The 22,382-nt window shown below is 43.7% G+C and overlaps 1 protein-coding gene across 1 annotated transcript; it reads left to right on the top strand.

Annotated features, from left to right (window-relative positions):
* The first annotated feature begins 991 nt into the window (after positions 1 to 991).
* Positions 992 to 20,776, top strand: BFSP1 (beaded filament structural protein 1). Its single transcript, XM_065632291.1, has 8 exons — positions 992 to 1,362; positions 8,815 to 8,875; positions 12,412 to 12,507; positions 13,358 to 13,450; positions 14,160 to 14,267; positions 16,233 to 16,453; positions 17,831 to 17,916; positions 19,833 to 20,776. The coding sequence occupies exons 1-8, from the start codon at positions 992 to 994 to the stop codon at positions 20,765 to 20,767; spliced, it is 1,971 nt and encodes a 656-aa protein (XP_065488363.1). The 3' UTR covers positions 20,768 to 20,776.
* Positions 20,777 to 22,382: the final 1,606 nt, after the last annotated feature.

The following is a 22,382-nucleotide window of genomic DNA, read 5'->3' on the forward strand; positions in this document are numbered from 1 at the left end:
GCAAGTAGACATGTTTCTGGAAGAACACGCCCAAGAAGCAGGATTTTGTAAAAGGAAAGACTAGAAAAAAAATACTAGAGGATATACATACATCACTTTCCGAAAAGCTAAAACCTCTCAGGGAATGGCAGCACACAAGACTCCATTACAGTGGGAGTGAAGGGAAGGAAGGAAGGATGGTGGCTGCCCATGGGATAATATGGAATGTCCACAGGAGGACATGGCATGTTGCTATCCTCAGGGAAACTGGCCTCCCAACAGGGCCCTGTTAAACATGGGGCTTTTAGTACCACTGCTGCTTTGATGCCTCTCATGCAAGGTAGAAATAACCTGCAGAAAAGATTGACGTGAAGAAGCATGAAATGAGAACTGAATGGCAAAATCTTGCACTTGGAGCAGGAGTCACATTGACTTTTATACACTATTCCATCAACCTAAACAATCGCAAAACTGTCAAATAACAAAAATCAAGCTCTGCCATCTGCTCACACCAAAATCCTGGCTCAGCAGAAGGCCTCTGCACACAGCCCTGGGGACACCACCATGGGACAAAGCGCTCCCCCCAGCAGAGCCATGAAAGGCTTTGAGCTTAACCTCCAAAACTGCAAAGTGCTTGTTTTGTTGTCCATGGATAATGCTTTAATCTGCCGGGTGAAAGCTGGATGTTGCTCTCTTTTATTCTGGCCATACACAATTGCAACGCTCAAAAAGAAAAGCCCCTCGCCCCCCCATACCCACTGCTCCTCTGAACTGCTGACGCCTGGACAGGCAGCCCCAAGGCGGGGCCATTGGGATTTATTTAATTCACTGCTGCAGATGATGCCTTTAGTGCCACAAACTGCCCTGGAGTCAAGTCCTAATCATCTGGGGGGGGGGGTGATTATGTTCAGTTCTTCCTCCCCAAGCCCCCCAGACATAATTCAGATCCAAACTGGAGAGACAGGCAGGCACGCAAGAGGGGAACCCGGCACTGCACAGTCCCCCCGAAGCCATGTACAGGAGCAGCTTTCTCCGCGAGGTGCGCAAGGAGAAGTACGAGAGGTCCGATGCCTACGATGAGCTGCGAGGCTCCCCCGAATTCGACAGCTTGGCCCAAGCCCGGGGTCTGGAGAACCTGCAGGAGCTCAACGAGCGTTTCGCCAGCTACATCAACCGGGCGCGCGTCCTGGAGCAGCGCAACACCATCCTGCGGAAGCAGCTGGAGACCTTCCAGCGCATGGACGAGCTGGTGGGCTTGGACGAAGCCTTCGCCGGGCAGATCGAGTTCAACCGGCAGCGAATGCGGGAGCTGGCGTCTGACCGGGCCAAGCTGGAGCGGGAGGAGAAGGACGCCCAGCGCATGCTTGATGAATACCGCAACAAGTAAGGCTTGTGAGTGGAGGAAGAGAGATGGTATCATTGCCATAGCTAATCTTTGTAGTAAGGATGGGTTTGGTGTCACCAGCTGCTTCTCGTGCATGGGTGATGCCTCTCCACGTGCATCAGACTTGTAGCCAGGAATAGCATATAAACCTATTGTGAAAAGCAAGGTGCCAGGACTTAAGGAGCTTCAGTTCTGCATTTCATGGTCTCACTGCTACTACCGTTTCCCCAAAAATAAGACAGGGTCTTATATTCATTTTTGTTCCACAACTTATTAGTTTTTTACATGTATAGCTGCCAGGACACTATTTAAATTGACTTTTTAATGAACTGTAACTAGGGCTTACTTTTAGAGTAGGGCTTATATTTTGAGCATTCTCAAAAATCCTGAAAAATCATGCTAGGGCTTATTTTTGGGGTGGGGCTTATTTTGGGGGAAACAGGGTAGATGGGCAATTGCCCTCTCCCTTCCATGGCAGCAGCTCCTTGCTGTGGCACCCGTTGGTTGCTGTTGCTCATTAGTTCTAGGAGGATTGTGCTCTGAGCTGCAAAGAGGGAATAACCTAACTAAAAAATAAATGGCTTGAAGCAAGTCTGATGTCTGAGCAGTAAAGTTACACAATCCCAGATATTTCCTGGGATGTGTGGGAGATGTCTGACAAACTCTTATTTACAGGCATTGTGAGGCACATGGGCCAGTCTGTGCTACCAACTACAGATGTGGAATGAAAAGAAAGTAAATAATTTTTTTCCTGGTTTGTGAAATTTGCCTAATTACCCTCTTCTTCCTTTCATGCTGCTATTTGCATCTTGTGTTACTAAAGCAATAGCTGTAAGAAAGGGTTTCCCCCACCTTCACCTCTCTTTAACCTCCATGGCACCACGATTCAAAGAGCAAGAGCCTTAGGGGGTGAAGCCCATCAGAGCCTCCAGACACATCTAATCTCTTCCCTCCAGCAACAGGCAGTTTTTGCCATGTTGCTTAATTAATTACACAATGAGACTTGGTGAGTATTGCTCTTCAAAGGTCTGCTCACAGGAGGGAAGGATCTTGGTTTCCTCTTACTTATGGGTCACGTTTTTTTTCCCCCCAAATGTCTACCCAACTCGTTCATTCAGGAAAATTTGGCAGCAGCATGAAGGGTGAAGCGGAGCTTTTAATCCTGTCCACCAAAGTGTGAGGGATGAACTCTGTATAATATGCTTTAGCTTAGTTAGAAATAATTCTCACTGATAGTGATGGGAAGGAAGGAAAACAACCAACCAACAAACACTTGATGGAAGTACAGTCAGTCCCAGACAATACTTACCACACCCACCAGAAATATTTTTAGTAAGGCAGAAAGTGAATCATCTGGAGTGCTGTCTTGCTACTGCAGAAATACATGTCCCTCAAGACTTCATCCCTTGTCTCCATCACAGACATTTTGTCTGACCTTACCCAAATGACATGACTTTTTGTCTGATCCTTTACTGATTTTCCCCTTGTCTGAACTAGTAAGACTTGATAATATTTTCCTTTTCTGTCTCCAATCATTTTTCAACTGGAAAGAGCCAGAAAACAGATGCACGATAATTGACATTGAGGCCGTCTAGTGTCTGTCGGCCATGGTCCCATGATGTGTTGCTATGAGCAGCCCTACAGTCCTAATGCACGCTCATCCTGTTCTCACTCCTGCACGCTGCTTGGCACACACCACCCAATCTCCTGTCCTGCCACAGATATTTCTGGGGCAACCCTGAGATTTGAAGCAAGAAAATGAGCTGGCTAGAAAAAAAAGAAAAAAAATCTCCAACCCAGTTTGATGAGCTGCCACACAAACAGCCCATGGGGGCTGTGAGCTGTCACAGCTATAGAAATGCCAAGTCCTGATCTCTCTTTCTCCTCTGACAGCAGAGAATTGCCCATCGAGATGCACTGAGGCTTAGTGCTGGAAATGGTCGGATGTCCACGATGCCCTGGCTCAGTGCCAGCAAATGATAAGCACCTGATTAAGCAGTTTTGTGTAGCAATATTTATGAGCAGGAAGTTCAGTTACGAGCCAATGCTGTAATTTAGCTCTTGGCACTGATACTTGTTTGTGTGTTTTTATTTTTCAGCGTCCATGAGATTTTGGCTAAACTCCGAGTTTAGTCAAAATTAAATACTTAAATGTCTAGCTGCATATTAGTTAAAAATATCTACAAACTGTATAGAAACATGTAGTGTTATGATATAGATAGATGTTATCTCTGTCTGGAGTATTTCAGGCCTCTCTCTTTGGTTTCAATAATTTGCAAGAAAAACTGGCAAGAAAACAATTAGAAAAACTTGCCAGAAATAATTAGTTTGTGACAGCAACATTTTAGTGGATTCCTGCATCCACCTGAGCAGTCTGTGGATTATCTGACTGTATGGCTCCCCAGCAGCATGATTAGTGATCTGACACAAGATAATTTACTTTTTATTAGAGGTGCTTTATGCAATCTGTAAATAGGTGGGGAAGAATACAAGACATTGAAACTCCTAGCGGGGAAGCACCCAGAGAAGGGGGTGTTCTTTTTTTGAAAGTGAGACTTAGGGCCTTGGTTACAGGAGTAGTTAGTGACTCCTTAGAAAAAATGGATGGTGCCTTGTCATACAATCCTGGAATGGGTGCTCAGCAGTTGTAAACAAAAGTAAAAAGGAAACTATGACGATATCAAAGCCAACAACCTCGCAGTTTAAAAATTAAAGGTACACAGGGCCATTACAATGGAAGGGCAGTGGCTACCTTTGAGACAAATTCCCTTCAGTTTACGTCAAAAAGTGAATTTCAGTTTTATTTTTTCCTCTTGGGAGCTGTGGAATTTGACCTGAAGACAAACGTGAAAGGTTTTTGTCATCTGAAAAAAATTGGTTGGGTTTTGAGTTGCAGCCATTAAAATAAAGCCAGTGCGCTGACACCATATGCTCTGCCTTCTCACCCTGTTTCTAGTTCAAAGCCATCCTGATGGCTGTGATTTAGCTAGTTAAACTTATAAGTAAAGCTCTCTAAACAAAATATGGAAGGAATAATCTCCTGTGCTGTGTTAGGGCCTTGCCATGTTGCTGAAACTAGGACTCCTGTGCTGAAGAGCTGCTCTCCTAGCTGGGCCTGCGCTACTCTGGCAGATGCCTTTCCCTGTACTACCAACATACAGGTTTCTTGCTTCAGTTTGAAACATTGAAGTGTCTGCTTTTCACACACCAGGACTAACAAAATCTCTTAGAGTGGAGCATTGTGTACCGATTAATTGACAAATGACTGTGCCCTTCACTAATGCAAAGAATTTTAGCTCTTACAACTATTTCTTTTACGCTCACGATTTGGGAAATAGATTTATGTCTGTAACTAGACCTTTTAAAGCTACATTTAAAAGCAGCAGGGCCTGGGACTGTACAATTAAATGTGCATGAACCATTGAAAAGTAGGTCTTACATTAAAATTTATTTTTAAGTCCTCTATAGGCGCATTCATAGCTTTTCATATCAACATGAATAATTCAGACTCTACCAATGGAGAATTCTTTCCCTTGAAGCTGAAAAAAAAAGCATCACTAGGAATTGTTTGGAGGCATCTCATAAAAAGACTAATTATGCTAATTTTATTGACCATCATTATTATAGCAATGATATTAGGAAAGATGCAGAAACCCAGACTTTAGTACTCTTGACTGAACAGGATTAATTAACTTTAGAAATTAAAAGTCTTACTAATTGATTGTTTCATTTAAAATTCATTCACTAATCTTGTGGGTTTTACATGTGATATGATTCTTTGGAAGTAGCTAGACATAGAAATTTGCCGTGTTCTCCAAGCCGTGCTGCGTGGTGATGCTCAGAGGAGCTGACACCCTTCAGGACCACAGTGGAGATCCAACACCTACGAGGGGGAACAAAAACAAGTAGGAAAATGTGATAGCTGGGATCTGCGGAGCAGTAGGGACTCCGAGGCCAGTGAGCATTGGCAAAGCCATTTTTAAGAGCTGTGTGCAGGGGTTGTGTCCATGCTGCTTCTCTGGTGATGTGGAGAGTTTAACCTGCTGCAGCTACAGGTGAGGAGTTCCTCCCTGCCTTCCACCCCCTCCTCACACTGATGAAATCTTGCCCCACATCTGTCAGCTGCTCAATAGCAGCTTTTTGATAACACAGGTAGCAATCACTTCATAAATCAGTAGAGCCCTCACAGGGCTCATCCTAGCTTCTGGTGTATAACAAACCAAGCACTACTGTCCTGTCCGTCATCCTTGTAGGACCAGCATTTTGCAGTTTGTGTTCTCTTTGGCACACAAATTACTGTTGCCTCTATTGAGAAAAGGCTAGAGAAGTGCCTCAGGGAAACTGAAAAGGAGAAAAGTAGTAGGAAAGTTTAACCTGGGCTTGCGGCAAGCCAGGTTTCATATATTGCTGGTAGAGTTCAGTAGGGTTCAACAGAGAGACAACATTTCTCTTTATATTAAGAGCACAGGCTTGACATGGAATCGAGTATCTGGCCATTGAGCATCACGAGGATGTGTTATCACTGTTTTCTTCGGAGAGGAGCCAGCCCTTGCACTGCAACAGAAGCAGAGTCTGAATAAAGAGGGCCCTGCCCTGAGGACCCCATGTCTTAAGAGCCTGTCTGTCAGCGAGAGATGGGAAGAGAGATGTACAGTGCTGCTGGAGCCATCCTTTCCAGGTAGAGGAACCGGCCTGGCAGCGGGTTTCCCTCCTGCATGCCTGCTGCCCTCACCAGCCTAGTGTAGTGGGGTCCAAGGGGTTTAACAAACATCTGTGAGTCTGTTAGTACCCCAACAGAGGGCTGCCAGCCTAAGAGAGGTGAGGGAATGGGAACCTTTAAAGTGTAATATACTTTCCTGGAGCCCAGCATCCCCCTCCATTCCATTTTTTTTTCCCCTATGCAAAAAACCAAATAATATCCTTTTTTTTTGGCGTGTGTGTTCGAAACAGTCTAAAAAGGTTTGTTGCAGCCCTAAAGCTGCTTGACTAGGTGAGAAGGGTTTATTTAAAAACCAACCAACCAACCAACCAAAAACAAACCAAAAAACAACAAAGCAAAAGCAAACCTCATGGTTCTTAAGGTCCAGGAAAGACAAAAAGCTTCACCTCTTTTCAACGTGTCCAGGTAACTACTTGAACATGAAATCAGGTTTGAAGCATAACAGGGCTGCAATTTGTCAGCCATTGCATTTACGTAGGCAGATTTCAGCAGGCGCAGAGGCATCATGAGGTCTCTGAAGCATTTCTAAGAAGTCCTTAGCCCTTTTGCAGTGAGCTTCTGGAGCAGATTGAACATCACTTAAAAGCAATCCTCCTTTAAAGAGTAAGCACAAAATATTAACTCTCTCAAGGCTGCCAGGTGGATATATGGCCAGGTGACACAGCAGGTATTTGGGTGACTTGGGAGTGAAGGAAAACGTAGCTGAATATTTTGGTCATTGAAATAATTTTTGAGTGAGGATCTAGCAACTTGGCAGCTTTGAGCAGGTCAGAATGACATTAGGGCTGAGATTTAGACCCTGACTCTGTTTGGGTGATTGTATATTACTAGGCGTGTAAACCCAGCCTTTTATTGTAGCTATATATTTGATTTTCACAAGCTGCCACAGAAACTGAGTAAACGAAGTGTTTATTGTCCACTGCACACAAAAATTTTATAAGATAGATAGAAAATTGGTTGGAGATAAGCTACTTAATAAACAGCAGAAACAAAGGCAATCTCACTTTTAAAGCTGAATATTCTTGGTTATATCCTTGGAAGCAAACCCTGTGTTACTACAATTTGGCAAAAACACATTGTTTTCGTTTTGTCAGAAAATAGCACTTCAGTTGAGGAGGCCCAGCAATTTGTAGGAGTGATAATGGAATAAAATCTCATCATTTTCGCTTGTTTCTTTGCTGTTCATCGTAAGAATTGAAAATAGGCTAGCGACCAACCCTGCTAATATTATGAGATTTCAAAAGAAGAGAAAGTTGGGAAACCAGAGCACTAAGTTGAGTCCATTTCTTTGTTCTGCCAAGTTCTTTCTTTGTGGTCCTGCTCAGTTCACAAGTGACCCCATCCCTTCAGATTTCCAAGACATATTAAAAGAGATGAGAATAACATTGGCTGTTCATTCTGCAGGAGATAAATTAAAGTGGGGTTAACATGGCTATTATAATTTGATCCTTGATCTGTTCAGTCTAGGAACTGACAAGTTTCCTGTTGACTGGAGCAAGTCCCCTGGGTGCCACTAGCATGTGTGGGCTGAATTGATGATTTCAGAAGACAGACAAGGGCTTATGTTCAGTTCTGAATTTCAGCCAGGGTTCGTGCTTATGTTGATGTCCATCGTTTGTACTGCAAATGAAGGACATTCACCACCAGAGCTGACTTGTCAGCCACTGTGAGGGTTTCTTGTAGAAAGTAAGAAAAGGAGAGCTTTTTATATCTCTGTATATCTATTATTTTAAGGAAAACAAAGGGATAAACAGGACTAGACTGTATTTACCTGCTTTGTCACTGGAAGGAGATGGAGTTTGATGAGCCACTTGTTCAGTACTGATGGCAAAGCCTTGTACTATAAGATGCTTCTGGCTGTCTTTGTGGGTTTTTTTTAATGGAGTCTCATTACACTGTGTCTCCTATTTTATATATAGTTTATTTAGGGAAAGAAATAAATGACACTAATGAACAATTGGGAAGTTTTGTACTCTGCGACTAAAAGCATTTCCTAGAAGATAATTCTAGAGGGATTTTTTACAAGGTCCTGTAGTGACAGGATAAGGAGTAATGTCTTTAAGCTGAGGGTAGGTTTACATTGGACTCAGTACAGGAACATGGGCATAATGCACTTATGGACATTTTGTAAATGCATAAGAATATTTGGCTGAATGTAATCCTTACTAAGATTCATATGTGATTTTCACCAAGCTAAAATATGAATTGCTATTAAAGGGGACATAAAGCTTGATTTATCAAAGCACCCTAATACAACATTATTCATACATAGTCAATATGTGAAATTGCAACCTTTGTGTTTCATGTGTTTGTCATGAAAATGCTTATTGAACAGAAAACCAAGTACAATGTAATTAAATGCTAATGTGCCAATGTAGCAAATACTCACATAGTAGCCACTGATGAATGGCTGTCACTATAGTCCAGTGCCAATCGAATATACTTTTATTGTAGATAATCTATTCTCGGGCTTTCTCTGAAAAAGTGATAGCAAATGCCTTCCATTGTCTTCTGCTACATAAGTTGAGGACAATAAGTTAGTCAATTCTGGAATTACTCTTAACATCTGAGACCAAAAAAAAAAGCTAATGCCTAAATAAATCTTTTAGGCCCTTTCAAGATTCATATTCTGCTTCAGTGTGAAGCATATGTTGTGCATGATATTGCAGATGACAGTGCAGTTTGCAAAAGGATGAACCGTTGACATTCATCTCCTTTGTTCTATTTGCAGGTATAGAAATGAACGTGAATATCAGCAGAGGCTAAAAGAAACCCTTGAACGCCTTAATAAGGTAAGCCCGGGAAAATGGAAAAGGAAAGGTCTTTATCATTTTTTCCTCTGATTTCATTTACTACAGCAATCTTACTTGAACAAGCAGTGGGAAGATAAAATGTCAGAGCAAGACATTTCTTGTCGTGATGCACTGATGAAAAGTTCTCCTTCCCCTCCATCCCCTTCCCTAAGCCTCGTGCAAATGGCTGAGCCTTGGTGTGTGTGTACGCACTGCGCAGTGCCCTGCTCCGGACAGCTCTGTTCATTTTGGTCATGTAGCACATGCCATCCACAGCCCACAGCCTCAGCTGTGCTCAGGACCTCATTAATTTTTCAATAAGACCAAGGACTAGGAGGATCTACTGCACAGCACTCCTTTAGAGCATCAGCAGATGGCTCCTGCATTCATTTCAGGACCTGGAGTTGACATATGTGTTGCTTCTTCCACATCCAATGTTAGCTTTGCTAATTCACCCTTGCTGAAGACCCAGCACATGCTTAGGTGCCTTTAATAATTCTTTTTAGCTCTTAACACATTGGCTTTTTTAAACTCGGAAGACAATTTCTCTGAGTTAGAGTCTACACACAGAGGTAGGAAGAGCCCGTTTATTAGTTGTAACATGCAGTAAATACATGTGTCTAAGAGTCTGGAATATGATTGGAGAAAACATGTTTGTTGCTAAATACCTCTTTCCCCCCCGCCTCTTTTTTTTAATAAAGCTATTGTGTTAAAGTATATTTAGAACTGATATCATGGCATGAGAAAATGATGATTGTGTCCAGGTCTTGAAGTTTGGTGGGTCTCAAAGCTCCTCAGTCCCTTGCAGGATATGGTCAGTCCTTCCCAGGACAGACCCACAGCTTCCCACCAGGCTTCCAAGCAAAAGAAAAGCTGCAAAACCCCCTGATTTGTTCCTTTCACAGTGAAACATGCGGAGTGTTCACCTTGAGCTGCACTTTCCTGAATCAATGCTATGGGAATATAATAATAATAACATTATTATCATAGCTTGAAGAAAATGTAAAAGTTTTCTAATATATTTAAGAAGTTTCCAAGCCAGGTCTATGAAACTGAGAAAGCCTCAGTCATCTGCTTGCTACTTGCTTTCATCCAAGTGAAGAAAGTTGTATGGTATCTTTTCCCAGTTCTGTTTTTCACAGCTTATCCTTCATCTTCTGTTTTGGGAAACAATTATAGGTGAATTAAGTAGAGACTTTTTTTATTTCCCCACTACAAATGGCAGGAGCCATTCTGCTTGAGCACTGTCATATCAATGCTATACATGTTTTATATTAAAAATAAGTGAGCATTTCAGCATTTCTGTCTCCCATGAGTTCTCGACATCCTGCATTGCTGTTGTTTTCCAGTGTGCTAGCAGGGCTCTTGGACACCCTGCAAACTCTTAAAAAATATTTGTGGAGGCAAATATTTTTTAAGGGGTAGTTGGAGATAGTGGGTCCAGCTTCACTGTTCCTCTCAGCCAATCTGTAGCTAAAGAAAAGTGAATTAATTTGACACCACCAGGCACATCTGACAAGATATTGAGCCATTGGGGGTATTTTTATTCCAGGCTGCATCTGGGCTGCCCGTGTTGCAGCACCTCCTTGTATTGGGGCACCAAATGCTGAAGAGAACACAGCTGATTTTCTGTACGGTGCCCAAGACGTAGCCTGAAACCTGCATGTCCAAATGTGATTTTGCATCTTTTCTGACAGACGGCGAATCAGTTTGGAAAATCAGCACACAGTGGTTCTAGAGATAGCTGAGGGATTTCTCTTCCAAGGTAAATGAAAATGCTGCTTCAGCACATGGATCAAGGTTCTGGAAACAGCACCTAAAGCAGAAAGGTTTTTTGGAAGTTGAGTGAATAGCAAATACTGCAAAATTCAGAAGAAGGCACTGCACTGTTCTGATATAAAGCATCATGAATGAAGCTGGTCTATCTCAAAGAAGAGCATAAAAACAAATGTAAGTTTCCTCTTTGAAGGAACATTTGGAAAGCCAAATGCTGCTTTTGCTTATTACATGCAGAAATATTTGCTTGTCTGTATTATCTAAGGGTTTCGGGGCTTTTTTTGGCTCCCCCCAAAACCTGCCAACATGACCATTGTCCTGTTGATCTTCCTCTCAATAGGAAGGCAGAGGATCGCAGAAAAGCAGCGGGCATTCCTGATGACTGGCTCGGAATGTGCTGGTCTGGATGTGTCTGAATCAGCCGCTGTCTCACAAAGCAGAGAGACCGCTGGAGAGGCTCAGCGGCATAATGAGACAGCTGACATCTACACATTTTTGGAATAGCTCATGCTGTGCATGTGCAAAAAGAAAAATCCCCTTCCACCAGTCATATGCTACACCCATAGATTTCAGTCTTTTATTTCCAACCTGTGATCCACTCACCGAGATGCATTTACAGCTGGTAATTTTAATTAAATCACAGCACATAGGTCATTTTAAAGGGACACCTTTAAATTCCTCCCCATCCCCCCCCTTTTTTTACACACTTTGAGTTAAATGCAGAAATCAATACTTTCTTGAGGCAAATCGCAAGCTGTTGGAGGAACTTACAAGTTTTGTAGAGTTGCAGGGAATAATCATTTGACAACTTTCAAGATACTTTCTCAAAAGTGATATTTTACAGTATTAGTTAATAATAAACCTAACCAAGAAGACATGCATTGACTAGAAGAATAAAGCTGTTCCCTTACACTTACATATTTGTAAAATATATTGCCAAGTTCCACGGAAATTATTCTATATTCAAGGGCTTGTATTAAACAGCATAACATAGGAAAAAATCTAAATTAGACCTTTGAAAATGGAGATGTCACTGGATTTAAGTACTAGTGCCACTCACACCTGTGTACTTTGAGATCATGACTGCTAGTCATACACCTTGTCCTCTGAATTAATTGGACATTATGAACTTTCTTCCTCACAAACCCCAATATTAGGAATTTCTGCAGTGAACTGACTTTTTGTAGACTTGCTCATCTGTCATTTTTGTTCTCAGAAGTGGCTCCAAACATGACAAACATTTGTGATATTGAAGAAGACACCAAAAGAAGAGAAAATACTTCGGACCATCCTGTGTTTTTTTCAATAAGAGATTATTTACTGGGGTTATTAAAAAGTTGTCAGGATACCTCAGGTTCTGCCATAAACCCTGGAGAAATCAACACTTTAGTCTGTTGATGTCTTCTGTTTAAGATTCATGCACCATTGCAAGCTTTTATTGTCAAAACCTGATATTTCATAGCATCTATTACTTGGTTCTCAGCATTCATAAAGCATATGGTAAACATATTTTGACAGTGCCAGTGCCAACCTGTATCATAAATTATATTTGTACAGAAAAGCAGCATGTACAATAGGAGAACATGATGAATAAGGTGCCTGTTGTTTGTTGATTCCATGATACTTTTGTTTCTGTAGGCTTTAACTCTCCACACAGGCTTCTAAGCATGTGGAGTGATCCATGTTATGGCCAAGTGGCTGCTGTGGTTTTGGTGCTCCAGCTGTACAGACTGACCGTACTGTGTGTCTCTGCGTTGCAGGAAGCTGATGAAGCACTGCTGTGCAACCTGGAGCTGCAGATCGAGTCCCAGTTCCTGCAGGATGACATTAATGCCACAAAGGACAGATACAAGAAGGTAGCTGGCTGAATTTGCCATTTTCTTTGTATCTTCCTTCTAGAGGCATGTGTGAAGCTTTCCCTTCTCCGCCATCTCTTCCAGCGGCAAATTAAAGCAAATCCCATATGTGTTTTGGTGGGTAAATATAACACTGTATATTTTCAGTGGGCACAACAGCTGAACTGTGGAGGTCAAGTCCAATGGCTGGCTGGCTGCAAGTGTCTGAATTGACTCCTACAGGGTCTAATGTCTACAGCTGTAGCCATGTCTTGAATTTGTTAACTTCTTATCATGATTTAACCCAACAGGCTGGTAAAACCGTCCTGTGTTTCATGCTAAGAAGCTATTGCTTTCATCAGAGGGAGATACCCAGTTTTCTGGGACGAGCATTCCAGTTAATCAGCAGACGTGAGCCTGTGGCTGTATGATTAAGCTGCAGCCAATTAACATATGCAGCCTCCTTCTGCTTCCTAGGAGAGCTGTGAGGCCTGGTATCGGGCCACTGTCCCATCTTTGCTGCTTTTGAAAGAAGAGGCTCACTTTTTGCATCACATGCAAAGGTTTTGTGGTTCTCCTTTTGAAAATCTCGTGTGAAATCGGAAGTCACAAAATCTTTAATTAAGACTGTGAACCGTGTTGTCACTTAGACAAGTGGCTGTAATGTACCATTAGCATGATTAAACCATTAGCACACATGCACTCAAAATCAGGTCTAAAACCACATTCCAAAACCAAGTCTGAACAGGAACTGGACTTCTATGTGCTGAAAGATGTAAATATCTAGGAACAAGCCCCAGAAGTGGAGCACGTTGAAGGGAGCACCTTGCTATGGCATTTTCTGATGAAGGTGTTTTCTACTTCTCCACAGAACCTTATGGAAATCCAGACCTATGTCAGCGTTTTGCAGCAGATCATCCAGACAACCCCTCGCGTGTCCCCTATAACCACTGGTATATGTGAGGTAAGTATTACTGTTGGTAAATACATGCTGCTCCAAGTAAGAAAGAGACAATGTTTACTTCTAAAGCATCCCAGATCCTCTAACTCCCACTCCAGAGTTAAATGAAAACTGTAACAGCTATGAGTAAATACTGAATACTGAATATAAGAGAAAATACTACCTGTAGTTTTGAAAAACGGACTTGATCAGGAGAAGAGAGATTGTGTTAGTCAGGTGTGCTCCGGCAAATGTGCTGGCTCCAAAAATGGCTAGTTCAAAGGCAGTGGAAGTAGTTGAGCTGCCTACCTGAGGAGGAGCTGGCAGGATATATCGGTATTTACAGAAAGAGTAAATCTTGTCCTGGAGGGGCAAGATGTGGTGAAAATTTGTAACTCAAATAAATTGTTACAGACTAGATGAAAATTTGGTGATTCCCACCAGTATGAGTGGCTGTGCAAAGAACATTTATTAGTTGGAAGAAGATATGAACAACTACATCTACAGGATCTAATTTCAACATAAGCTGTATTTCTATAGTCCTGCTATCTGAAAACCTTTATTCTTAAAGCCATGCCACAAGGGTTTACTTGAGGTTCAATACATATCTTTTTCATTGTCTTTTGTCATTTTCTATTTGTCTTTACAGTTTATTTCTAGTAGTAGAATATCTTTTATCTCTTTTTAAAAGAGCGAAACATACTTTCCTGTATTCACTTTTTCTTCCAACCAGGAAAAACTGATAGCGGAGAGAAGGATCCCTGTTCTGCAGAGCCAGCTGGAGGAATACAAGAGCATCCTCTGCCAGCTACAGGCACAGAAATACAAACTGCAGACAGAGGTACTGCCATAACTAGCCACAAACACCGCTGTAGTGCTTGTGAACTCTGCTCTTTTTATGGCCACATGGTCTTTAAGAGGCTCTGGTGAACTCAGTTGGCTTGGAGACTTGGAGGTGTGTTTTTATTTTAGTTTTCCACCTCTGTCTTCAGCTGTTTCATTCCCTTTCTCTCAGTGGCCCAAATCATCAGGTTTAGATGGCCAGGGAGGGCTGTAGGTATCACAGCCACAGCGAAGCCGTCCTGGCCTAATGGAGTGGCTGCTGGGAGAAGGTTTCCACTTTGCAACTGGGTTCCTGCAGGATAGAGTCAGCAGGAGGCTGTGGATGGAAAAGTCACATGGGGCTGGTCTTGCTTGCTTTCTCACTGAGCTCAGGCTGGAAATTGGCTCCATGAAAAAATGACGGGGGACCTCCAGGGCTCCTTTCTGTCAGTGCTGAGCTTGCTGTGAGAAAGACTGGACAGACTTGGTAATCAAAAGCGAATGTCCTTTGAAATAGGTGTTAAGATACATTTGGCATCTTGCATTCATCCCTGTCACTACTAAGCACTAAGTCAATGCCAAAACCACCTACTTTTTGCCAATTCCTGATTTGCAGAAAATGACTGGTCAAGACTTTCATACATTGCTCCCGTCCATCTCCCAGCCAAACTTGCTGTAAATTGACCTTCCTCCTCCAGCCACTGTCTCTGAGCAAGCATTCAGTGCTGGGACAAAGGCTGCGGAGATGGAGGAGCAGCTAAAGCCTACAGTGAAGAGAAATCAGACCTGGATAATTGCCAATGGCAGGTCTGCCTCCATGCAGTTCAATGTTTCTTCGTGGATCCAGGGTGTGAAAAATCATATACTGGCGTAAAACGCCTTTTGGTGGGACTTTGGACTCCTCTGGACAGCCATAGCAGTAGCTCTCAAATTCCTGAGCATAACTTCTCTCATTAGGGCACTTGGGGACAGTGCTACCGCCAGGTCTTTTTCCCTGGTGTCTTTCTCATGTGTGATGCTTTGGTGGAAAGGATGGATGTGCTCTGGGAAGGACAAGAATCAATATACTGATAAGTGAGATAATGACTCAATATAAGGACAAGGGGAGAAAATCAGCCTCCTGCTGGCAGACATAGAGAGGCGCTCTTTGGGGAATTAATCATGCTGCTTTCAAAATCAAATCTTCATGTCCCATTTAGAAAGAGTTTACTAATATATTAATTCTCATACCTTGAGTTTAAAAGGGTGAAATAACTTTATGAGTGGAGGTCGATGGCATGGTTTCTTGTGATGGTGAAGGCTCAAGCTGATGACTGAGGTGTCCTGGAGCTCCTTTGCTGTCCTGTGTCTGAGCCTGATAACCATGTTGGTTATCAACCCCACCTCATGAGCACCAAACGCTGAAGGAGTTTGTGGAACCTGTTGGTCCCCTTGTGCTCTGCAATATAGCCAAACTAATACCAAGGGACTTAGCTCCTAAATTTAAGCCCTTAAAAGGTTTTTGAAATTCTTGCCTGTAACATATAGAAATAAATCAGTTATTAAAGAATCCATTAGTCAGTTATTGCCCCATTAGCTTTTTGTGAGTGCATCTCTTTAAAAGCTGTTTGAAAAGGGAAAAAAAATCTCAAGTGATAAAGTAACTATAATAAATAGCCGAAGATAGCAGAAGAAAGTGAGAGCAGAATTACACTGCCAAAATATCCCACCTGTAACTCCTGGTCCTTGTTTTTGCAAGGGACTCATCGCCACCTCCTGGTCAATGTGCACTTCAGTGACTGGCATTGAGGCTTTACTGCACAGCAGTTATTTTTGCTACAGTAAAAAAGCTGAGGAATTGAATGCACAAATGAAACTGCTGCTGTGTTTCAGCAGTGCAGCCTCACACATCATAATAAAATGTCTTGCCTTTAATTACCCTTGAAATGTGGGGATGCTGGATGCTTCAGAGCTGCTTCTTTCACCCACCAATTTTGTTTACCAGACAACCATGCTAGAGCAAGCAATTAAAAACACCCAGGAGAGTTACGACGATGAAATTCAGCTTTACAATGAGCAGATTGAAAACCTTAGGAAGGGGATAGAGGAGGCCGAGAGGACCTTGGAGAAGTACACGACCGACTGTCGCCAGCTGGTGATCTACCAGCAGTCCCTGGAGAACGAGCTGGAACGGTACAGGCGTATCATCGAGAACGAGGAGAGCCGGTAAGGCTGGATTTCTGGGCTCTCCCAAAGGGGCCAGTGATCTCTTTTATCTCCTTTCAAAAATCTATGTTTAAGGACATTTGACCACCCAAAACTATGGCAATTTCACACCTTTCACTGGTAGATATCCAGAGACAGGAATCTAAATAGATGCAAAATCTGGTCCAGCTTCTGCCAAGGAAAGGGTCAGGGACATTTTGAGCTGCTTCTTTCCATACAGCCCCATTTCCATAGGCTGTCCTGTTGTCAGTGCACAGGGGTCAGGAGCACATGAAAACAAACTGAATGCCCTCTCCACGGCCCAGGTGTCAGCGAAGCTGCTGGGATGTGACAGGCAGGTTGGTCTTGCAGGGCTCAGACGGGGAGAATGTCCTGTAAAATGAAACACTCTTCACAACGAGTTGGGGGGAAAAAGAGGAGACTGCAAGAACTTTACAGGGATTTAGGTTGTGTTTAAACCTACGTGAGGAGCACTGGCTCCCTCTAATGTCAACCGTCAGCCTCACACAAGGAAAGGAGCTGGGCTGTCACAGCAGTGCCCAGTGCTGCCTGCGCGGGCAGATGCAGCAGGACCAGGCTCCTGAACACCCAAACCACTGCTCTGGGTTGTCCAGAAGATGCAGGGGAAGGACATTCACTACCAGTCAATCTCACACGTGGGGAACAGATATTGCACCAACTTTCAGTGTCTCATTTTGGACACTGCGTTCTGGTTAGGAGCATCCCATCAGGGTAATTCTCAGCACCAAAAATCAAAACGTGCATCTCTTGTATATCTACACAGAGTATATCCTTCCTAGAGGCTAAAATGTCTGAAGTTCTGGCAGAACAGACTGGAAAGGCCACAGGTTTGCATATAGGCCAGCCTCTCAGTTATAGTTTTTAACCCTTAATACCACTGACTCCTCAAATATTTACCAAGGAAGACTGCTCAGTTTTCTTCTTGCCCTTCTGAAGTCAGGCATATGCAGGTAACATTGTAATGGCTACCAAATTTCTTATTTTACTGGCCAGCATTTATAGCTCTTGCTGACCTCTGGTAGGCATGGATTGACTGTTTGCCCATCCAAAATCTTTCCATCTTTCAAAGTACTGTGCTAAATTACAAACCTGTTGTAATGGCTTTTAATTACTAGAGCAGTTTACCTAATGGAGCATCCCACATGTCCTGCTGGTGGAAACCAGCCCAACTCCTGCAAAGGTGCTGTGGCTGTGTCTATTTTCCCCAGACAAGAAACAGGCTCCCAGTGTTCTTCTTGACTCCTCACCACAAAGAAATACATTTCTTTAACCTCCATGCTTCATTTTGCACAATTTCACTTGCTCTTGATGGAAACGAGGGGGAGAGATCTGACCGATGCGCGTCTTCTCCGGCAGGTTAAACTCTGCTATAGCAGGAACGCCAGTCACACTCTTCACGCAGATCTATAGACCTGTCCAGCCTCAAGCTTCAAGGGGAAGAGGTAAACCTGTGACATGTCTTCCTGTGTCTGTCAAGAGCAGCATCATTGTATTTTTAAGCTGTTTTTCCATTTGTCTTCCATGCAAACATCAGCCATGACAGCTTGACTCCAGGCTTGCTAAGTAAATGAAACAATCTCAGCTTACCTCAGCTGGCTTTGGGACAAGCTGTCAAAGGCCAAAAGCACAAGCAAATTAGTTTCTTTGTTAATTTTGACAACTCACCACTTAAGCCAATCAATAGAGTGAAGTCAGAAGGCACCTGAAACTGTGGCAAGACTGACTTGTTGTGAGTTGTCGGCCCACACTTCAGTTCTGTACAAGGAGAATCAGGGCATGTTGAGCGCTGCAGGCATGCAGAGGACACTTTTTTGGGCCTTTTTATGTGCCATGGCCTGGTTTCCTCTGAATGGTGTTTCTTCTGTGTTGTATGACTGCTTGTTAGAATGAGGATGCTCGTAAACCTGGTGACAAGGAAATGGCCAAGACTAAACTAGCGAGGCTCCTCTTAGCAAAGAGGGGAGCTGGTTTATAGAGAGGTGCTCTAGGTACTAACATATTGGATGGCTTGCTATAGCTTGAGTCCAAGGCTCACCAGGGTTTTACTAACAACAAACTGCCCCTGAGAATAGAGATAAGCTGTCAGATGAAGTTTTTCTTTGGAGATTTTTGTAATTTTTCTAACTGCCCTGTGAACTGTAGCAGTTTTCTATGATATGGGTCCCTAATGCCTGAGGCCAAATCCTCAGCAGCTGTAAATAAATACTGTGCTGTAAAGTGTTGTTTTATACCCTCTGAGGATTCGGTCCGTCTCTTACCACACCTGCAAGGCAAACAGGGTGTTTTATGTGCATTACTGCACCTGTGACATGGGACAAAACAACTGCCTGCGGGAAACCGTAGTAATATCTGTCTGTACCTTTGTGCCCCTAATTCCCAGCACCACCCTCTGCCTCCTCTGTTCTAACTGTGCATGCCATGGAAATCAGCAGCCTGCCTGCGCTCCTGCTGAGCTGTTGTGGGGGCTGTGGTTGCTGACTGCCCAGGAGACCAGAGTCACAGCCTGTGGGCTGGGATTTCCTCTGCACGGACCTCCAGCTCCTCAGCGTTTGGGTGATGCCAAAATGATGTTCCTCAGCACGGCGCCGCTGGCTGGGCAGCTGCTTAGCTCTGAGCCTGCCAGCTGCTCACTGTGACACACCTCCCTGCATCTGCCCGTGCCCAAAATTGCTGGGAGGAGAGGTGCCTGGCTCACTCAGCCCCCCTGGACACCAAGGCAAGGTGTCCCCATGCTGCGCCCATCTTCAGAAGCGCTGGAAGAGCTGGGGATGACCCTCCCCTTTCCCGTCAGGCCTGGACTGCTCACCGAGCAATGCTGCATTCAGTGGGAAGGTTTCAAATAGGGCTTTTTTTTCTAAACCCTAGCAGGAGTTGTAAAAGCCAGAGAAGCTGTTTCCTGTTAGTCCTAGTGCCATGCCGCGCCTCCTACTTTGGGCACCTGGCTTTAGTCTCTGCCTTAGGAGATGAGGTTTCTTGTCTAGTGAACAGGGCCAAACCCTGCCACGATGCCTGGGAGGGAGGTGCTGAGCCCACCTGCGGCGGCAGCCAGAGCTGAATGCTCCTGCTGAGCATTAATGCCGGCCTGAAAGGTGAACTTTTTGTGCAGCTGCTTCTCATACAAGCACAGTTGTTCTGTCCCCACACTGCCTGTGGCAGTGGCGACCTCAGATGCAAAATGGCTACTTAGCCAAGGGAGCTCAGGCAAAAGAAGAGGCTGTTTAATGTGCTGACAGAAGCTGTGCTCACATGTGCTGCTGCATTCAGCTCTCCACCTGCAGCAGTGAGAGCAAGAGGAGGCTCTAGCATTTGCAGCAACTGTGTTCAGCTCTGTTTGTTGTTTGCTTTGTTTTTTCCCTAGATATCACCCAGGCCATGCAAGACATTGCCAGCGTGAAGCCCAGACAAAAAGCTCTGACAAAGAAAATTGCCAGGAAAAAGGAGCTGATGTCTAGAGACATAACTGATGGTCTCTCGCCTGAAAGAATGTACGAGAGAACTCTGGAAGGTTTTGACCAAGATCAGCTGGAGTTCATGCACGAAGGCTCAGTCACATGTGAACCTGGGCAGGAAGGATTAGAACTTGCTGAAAAAGAAATGGGCCCAGAGGATGTACCTGATGGAGCCCAGATAAGTAAAGCCTTTGATAAATTGTGTAACATTGTGAGGGAGAAAATAAGAGTCTGCAAGAAACCAGAGCCTAAACCTGAAGCCTATCCCAAAGGGCGTTATGTGCTGGTGACAGGGGAGGAAGGCTACGAGGAACCTTGCGTCTTGGCCCCCTCCATCCCACCTGCGGGAGAGATCACAGTTTCAATCAGCAACGGGAAGGTGATGAACGGTGGTGAAGTGGAGCCCATCCCAGAGCTGCCCGAACCTGCTGAACCAGCAGAAAAAGAGAAAGAGCTTATCTGTGAAAGAAGGGAAGAGTTTGAACTCCAAGAAGAAGAAAAAGAAGACATGCTTGAATGGGGAAAAAAAGCGAGAGGAAAAATTGAGCAAATCATAAAGTATCCAGACATCTCTGAGCCTGAGACAGTTCCTTCCCCTGGTCTGGTAAGCCCAGCCGAGCCAGGAGTCCTTCGGGAGATAGAATATGACCGAGAAGATAAGCAGGGCCTTTTGTTCCGGGAAGCAGGCTTGCCTGGCTCCATGAGCTACGAGAAGGTGGAGGTGGTGGAGTCCATCGAGAAGTTTTCAGACGACAGAATTCAGACATACGAAGAGACAGCGATGATTGTGGAGACAATGATAGAGAAGACAAGCAAGAAGAAACCAGGTGACAAAGGCTCTTAAGTGACACACCCCCCCTTGATAGTCAACTTGTCTGGCATAGTTATTAAACGACTGTTTTTTTTCCTGACCGAATGATACAGTAGTGAGATTTTTGCTGTTTGGTATGGAACAGATTGATACCTTGATGGCAATTCTGTCTGATGTAGGCTCACCTTTGGTGCAACGACCGTTCGAGCACTCCAGGGCAACAAGTAATAGGCACATCCTATGCAACTGATTTTCATGATTAGGACAAGTTGAAAGGAATTATTATTACGGAGCTGCCTGGCTTTCCACAGTATCTGGAACAAATTTGCGTATTCCTCTACTGCTCCTATAGCTGCCGTACGATTCCCCATCTCTCAGACAGCTGCAAATGTTAACTTGTGACATCTGGTTCATTTAATAAAGGTTTTGCCTTCTACCGAAGATCCCCGCTGTGGGTTTGTGTTGCCTTTACCATTGATTAATAGTCCCTACTAGTAAAAGTCAACTGACTGGGTGTACAGGATGCCTCTTAAATAACCTATTCCAAATCTCGTGATTTACAGCCCTTAAATAGAGAGGAGCTTGGCAGACCTTTCTTTTTGGATCTAGAGACAAACTGTATTTGAATGAAGATCTTACTGTGTATCTTCTCAGAATAAAACTTGAAATTCCGGCAGATGGGAGGATAACTTACAAAAGATACTAAAGGTGTTGTCCTTCACCAATGCCAACAACCTTTTGAGCAGACTGCAGCCAACTCAAAAGACTGTGTGTTTTGGTATTTTTTGTGAAGTAGTTCCTTGGCCTGTAGCAGTTTACAGAGTTCAACACTGCTGTGAGATCCTGCTGCAGCCCAGGCACCTGCGGTCCCCCATGGGATTGCTGGAATGAGTGGTGCCTTTCCATGTCCCCATGCCCAGGGACACAAAAAGCAATACTTCTGCAACAGCCTTTTGCAGCTTCCAGAAATCTTCAATTCAGGGGAAGAAAAAAAAAAAAAATCCTTCACCTGTCTATGTGCAAATACCAGGCACTATTTAAAGTGCTGGTGCATCATTTAGGCCCCAACTTGACTTTAGATGTACAAATAATCCTACTTAAGGCAGGTACATACTGATGTACTTTCTTAGTTTGGGCTCTACCCATTCCTTCTCCCATCTCAGTTCTCAAAGTTTCCTTTTTCAGCTTTTGGCATTGTTACGCCTTTTCTTTTCTGGCTGATTACTCCTGTAAATGCCATTTTTGCTGACAAGCCTGGGTGTCATGACTATCTTCTCATATCACCCAAGGCTTTCCTTTGATATCGTTGGTGTGTGTTTTATTTTTTATTTTTATTAGTGACATCCAGTGCAGGTGTAGTATCTAATCTGCTCTATCATATCTGCTAAAGTGGCACCTTCTTTGAAACAGGGACAGGTGACCCACAGTCACATTTTTACTCAGGATCATTGACACTGTTTTATTGAAAAGCTGCATAAAGCCTGGTAGGCTGCCTCTGTTGCTGTCAACTCTTGGAGAATCATGTTTATTTTCTCAGTATGCATGGGCTACAAACGTATTTATTAGAGTAAAAAGCAGAGGTGTAGGAACTCATCCCACATTTGGCAGCACAGTACCGCCTGAGTACCTTCGGGTAGGCAATGATGAT

The sequence above is a fragment of the Caloenas nicobarica genome, chromosome 3, assembly GCF_036013445.1.
Source record: "Caloenas nicobarica isolate bCalNic1 chromosome 3, bCalNic1.hap1, whole genome shotgun sequence".
In the NCBI taxonomy this organism is placed as follows: Eukaryota; Metazoa; Chordata; class Aves; order Columbiformes; family Columbidae; genus Caloenas; species Caloenas nicobarica.

What these genes read in the sequence shown, in the direction of transcription:
- BFSP1 (XM_065632291.1), top strand. Translation starts at nt 992, where the DNA reads ATGTACAGGAGCAGCTTTCTCCGCGAGGTGCGCAAGGAGAAGTACGAG. An exon ending in CTTGATGAATACCGCAACAA is followed by an intron (nt 1,363 to 8,814) that starts GTAAGGCTTGTG and finishes TTCTATTTGCAG; the next exon opens with GTATAGAAATGAACGTGAAT. An exon ending in ATCGAGAACGAGGAGAGCCG is followed by an intron (nt 16,454 to 17,830) that starts GTAAGGCTGGAT and finishes CTTCTCCGGCAG; the next exon opens with GTTAAACTCTGCTATAGCAG.